The following is a 5,000-nucleotide window of genomic DNA, read 5'->3' on the forward strand; positions in this document are numbered from 1 at the left end:
GTTTCGATAACTTATAGATAACTTATTCCAACGAATGCCTAGCGTGTTGCCCGCGTACACAACTTATGCCCAACGATAGTCTAACTTATGCATAGCTTGCAGCAGCGTATTGCCGACGATCACGTGTCGTAGTCTATAAAAAGGCTGCCGCTCGACGTTTCAAATCATAACTGCACTAGACATTGCAGTACCAACATCAGCGTCATGCCAAAGAAAAGTGCGAGGAACGCTGCCAAGAAATCTCCTGGCCGTGGCCGTGGGCGTGGACGTGAATGGAAGGAGGATCCATCATCACCTACACCCTCACCCTCACGCTCACCCTCTGATGGAGATGATGCTTGTTCTAACGCCTCTCGGGCATCGTCAGTGGCGTCGGTAGCTGCGTCCCAGGCCTCCACCTCCTCTCACCCAACCCTTGCCAAGAAGAGGAGGGCCAAGAAGACACAGTTTTGTCTTGATGTCCAAGAGGAGCAGTTCATGTGTGATTTCCTTCGTGAGAACGCCATCCTCTGGGACATCAAGAAGACTGACTACCGAAGGGTGGACAAGAAGGCAAAGCTCTGGGAAGATCAAGCCAAGGCCATGGGTAAGACTGTCGAGCACCTTCAAGGGTGGTTCAAGTCCCTCCGAGACACTCACACCCGTCTCCACAAGAAGAAGAGCGGTGACGGCGCCCCGGAACTGACAGAGAGGGAGCAGTGGGTGAAGGCAAACTTCAGCTTCCTCAAGAGTGTGGTCCGCCATCATGCTGAACCCGTCAACAGTGTAAGTATAACAAATATTAATATTAATATTTATTTATATTAATTTTATTATGATTACAAAGCATTGAATGTGCCTTGTATTTTTGCCTTATATTTTAACAATCAACTGTCATAATTGCAGGTGAAGGCGACCATTGCAGCACACAGCGGGGACCTCGAGGTTGCCGAGGCTGCCTGTGCAGACATCGTGGTTGATGACGAGAGCACGCCCTCCACTGTCCCCTCCTCATCCTCACAGCGCAAGGGCAAGCGTGGCCAGGACAATGACCAGTTGCTGCAGTCACTCCAGAGAAGGGTGCACGAGTCTGGGGAGCTCATCAAAGGTCTCGCACAGCCTCAGCCCATCACAGCCACTGCAGCCTTCGCCAACTACGTGCGTGACAGCCTGGTCAGCATGTCCAAGCGCAAGTTCCGGAAGGCACGGTCACGCATCAACACCATCCTCAGTGAGCTGATGGACGAGGAGAGTGATGAGGAAGGACTCCCCAGAGCCCCCACCTTTCCTGCTCTTGCTTCCATGCGACCCAGTTCAGCACCACCTACCTACAGTAACACCCCCATGGAGTCGGAGATTTACCAGCCACCTCCCCACATGTGGAGACACAAGGCACCGGCTGCGTCAGTCTGGGGTTCACAGACAGCTGACTATGTGCACCAGTACATGCAGCAGCCACTGCAGCCACAGTACCAACACCAGCAGCCTAAGTACCAGCAGATGCTGCCTCAGCATCCTCCTCAGTATGGGTTCCAGCATCAGATCACGAAGCAGCCAAACACCGTCTCTGTATCTACTGCTCTAGGTTCGGCTGGCCAGGTACTGAACCAGAGCCCCAGCGCCCTTAACACGAGCGGTCAGAGTCTGGATAACATCTCTAGACTCTCAGGATTCCTCAACCTGTCCAGTGGTCTTCATGCTGCAAGCACCCCGTCTGGGGAGCTGAACACACCTCCACCACCAGAGAAGAACTAGTTACAGTGACAGTTGTGTGCTTCTCAGGATTAGCAGAGACAGGGTTTGGCCATTTTTGTGCCATTTTGTATGTACATGTATGACCATTGTTATCATGTGTACACCATTATTTTTCAGATGAGCAGTGAATAAAAGTTGCATTAACTCTTCATGTTTGTTGATGTTATTTTTAATATTTAATTCATAAATAATTAACAATAATAAATTCCATATGGCCTTATCCCTTATGCCCTTATCCTTTGTATGTCAATGAAAAGGTAGTTGGTTAATACAGTAGACGGCGCTTAATAAAACCATCCGGTTATTAAGACCACTGTGGCTTGGTCCGGATGTTACACACTCCGGTTAACAAGACCAGTACGCCGCTTAATAAGACCACTTTATTCCTTAAGCATCATTTTTACCCCCATATGGGGAATATCAACAGTAAAACCTATTTCCTTCTCCCCGTGTCTTTCTCTCTGCCTCTCTCTGTGTCTTTTTATCTGTCTGTCTCTGTATTGCCCTGTCTCTCTGTCTAAAATTTTTTTTGGGGGGGGGCGGGATTGTGGGCCCTCCGAATCCGCCACTGCTATAAACGTCTATGCCATGGAACTTGAGAAGCGTCGCTTTGACGCCATGAAGGACTTTATTCGAGTTCACTGTAATTACTGAAATGAAACAAGCCAATAGCCAATGAAACAAGCCTGTTGAATATTATTTCAAATAATTTATGGAAACGTTCTAATTTTTAGAAGATAATAAAATTATACTTTAGATCCCTTCATTTCCTGTTATGGTGGAAAAATGTCTAAAGCACATGTATAATGTATATGTATTTCATAGAAGTGAATTTCCTACAGTATATGGCATGTCGCTTAATAAAAACAACTCTTATTAAGACCACTTTGGCCCTGTCCCGAGGTGGTCCTAAAGCGGCGACTATTGTATGTATTTTGTGTCTGTCTTTATTAGCTTTTATTTAATACATGTAAGTGTGGCCGCTATCCTTGCTCATAAATGAAGACAAAACAACTTAATTTTTATATACAAACAAAGTGATACGTTTATTTATTTAGATAATGAGAATGTATAAGATTTGTTCAAACGTGTTTATTTACTACTGAGTGCTTGACTAGTAATGCATTTCTACATGTCTATAAAATGTTATCATGGGTTTTAAATCATAAAAAAGTGACATCACCTTCTAGTTTAGACAACCAAACATGATTTTATTACTACATTATTAAATTGTTTTCACTGTTTTTAAAGAAGTGCTTCCTCATGTTGAGTAATTATCAAATGCCACTACCTATCGTTTATTAAGTATCAAAAACGTGGCTCAACTCTCCCTAATCTCCCCTGCAGTCAATACAAACGTATTACAAATTAACAAGAAAAATTATAATTGTTGAATATTTACAAATTGTACATTTATATTACAAAGTGCATAATTGGAAAATACTTCTTCTACGATGTTCATTTCAAGAGGAATCTTATTGTCTCTGAGGTCCTTTATTGCCTGAACAATACAGCAATACAAATATCATCTAGATCATCCTATCCTGCCACGGAACTGCACCAGTTGGGGAGTTAACCCAGTGCTTGAGAAGATTCCTCTGTTTCTTTCCGTCCTTGGAGGCAGTGTTGGGGCCACTAGCTGTCTGTGTATACTCCAAGTTACGTCCCTCTCGCCATGCTCCTGGGAAAAAGTCGTGGTTCTCATTCTCTGCCCGGTCAAGCTGCTGGTTCTGTAGTCCTGGGTACCTGGAATTTGAATTCATTTACTTTTAAGCTAACCTATAATCAAAACATATTCTAAGGCGCTGTACATTAAAAAGTAATATTATGATACAGATACAATTTTAGGTAAAATTATATAATTTTTATAAACATAGGCTGAAAGGTAAAATGCATTGTATTCTGTATAAAATATGCTACGTAAACATGAATTACCTGGTCCTCATGAGGTTGTGCAGGATCAAGCAAGCTTTGACAATGAGCCTGACAGTGGAGGGGTGATGCTGCATGGTGCTTAGCAGAATCTGGAATCTGTTAACAAGGATGCCGTAAGCATTTTCTATTACCCTCCTTGCTCGGGAAAGCCTGTAGTTGAAGATGCGTTGTTCATTCGTCAGACCCCTGAGGTTGTATGGCTTCATCATGGTTGATCGTAGGGCGAAGGCATCATCACCGATGAAGAAGTAGGGCACATCCTGGTTGTCACTGGGGAGAGGCTCAGGGTCAGGGAATCCTAGGGTACCGTCTTCAGCGCATTCCTTCAGCTCACAGTCATTGTATATCTGCGCATCTGATGCTGATCCAGTACCACCGACATCTGCCCAAATGAATTTATAGTCGGCATCCACCAGCGTCATCAGAACAATGGAGTAGAATCCTTTGTAGTTGAAATATTGGGACCCACTCTTTGCAGGACAGCGGCAGGCAACGTGCTTCCCATCAAGTGCCCCACATGTATGGGGAAAGTTCCATCTTTTGAAGAACTTGTCAGCTATGGCGCGCCAACCATCAGGTGTACTTGGGCAAACCAGCACCTCATCCAAATATTCGTCAATAATGGCTTGACAGACTTCTCTGACCACTAGAGACTGGGTGTTGTGAGGAACCCTCCATCCGAACTTCATCGAGGCATACTTGTTCCCAGAGGCAAGGTGACGCAATGTCAGGGCCAGCTTCATGCCCGGCTCAAGCGGATCCCTGAAGAAGGTTTGCTGCTTGATTATCCTTGGACCCACTCTGGCTAGCAGCTCGTCGAACATCGCTGGGGGTATACGCAGGAAATTAGTGAAGGATGCATGGTCCTCCTTACGGAGTTCCACCATAAGCTGGTCATATATGCCAAACTGACGTCGCCTCCCGATCAATGGTCTCACCCAGTTCTTTCTCCTCCGTTCACCTCTTCTTCTCCTGGCTTTATTGGCACGCAACTGGTAAAGTGTCAAATCGATGAGGTCATGTTGATGTTGGAGAACAGCTAGTAGGTATTCTCGTGTCAGCCTTGCTGGATCCTCCATCTCTCGGATGATATGAACATCTGCTCACCATGAAATCTAGAGGAGTACTGACGGGTTCCTCCTGTGAACCCCATTTTTATATCCCAATTCCCCTAAACGCTACCAATACGCCATTATACAGCAGCTGTACGTTAGAAACACGTTCAGTAAGTTCTGTGGTCGTCCGGAACATGTTAAATACGTCTACATACGTCAATATGCGTAGGAGATAAGTTTGATATAAGTTATACATACGTTCAAAGCACGTTACTC

General features: G+C 45.1%; 1 protein-coding gene across 1 annotated transcript; it reads right to left on the reverse strand.

Annotated features, from left to right (window-relative positions):
- Nucleotides 1-3,263: 3,263 nt before the first annotated feature.
- Nucleotides 3,264-4,748, reverse strand: LOC137650908 (uncharacterized). Its single transcript, XM_068384055.1, has 2 exons — nt 3,670-4,748; nt 3,264-3,480 (listed from the first exon to the last, which is right to left on the reverse strand). Exons 1-2 carry the CDS (start codon nt 4,746-4,748, stop codon nt 3,264-3,266), a joined length of 1,296 nt encoding a protein of 431 aa, XP_068240156.1.
- Nucleotides 4,749-5,000: the final 252 nt, after the last annotated feature.

Source organism: Palaemon carinicauda, chromosome 12, assembly GCF_036898095.1.
Source record: "Palaemon carinicauda isolate YSFRI2023 chromosome 12, ASM3689809v2, whole genome shotgun sequence".
NCBI lineage: Eukaryota > Metazoa > Arthropoda > Malacostraca > Decapoda > Palaemonidae > Palaemon > Palaemon carinicauda.

Excerpts from the sequence above, each read along its gene's own strand:
- LOC137650908 (XM_068384055.1), bottom strand. The coding sequence starts at position 4,748 with ATGGAGGATCCAGCAAGGCTGACACGAGAATACCTACTAGCTGTTCTC. Across the intron at positions 3,481-3,669 it reads CACAACCTCATGAGGACCAG|GTACCCAGGACTACAGAACC; the intron begins GTAATTCATGTT and ends TTCAAATTCCAG.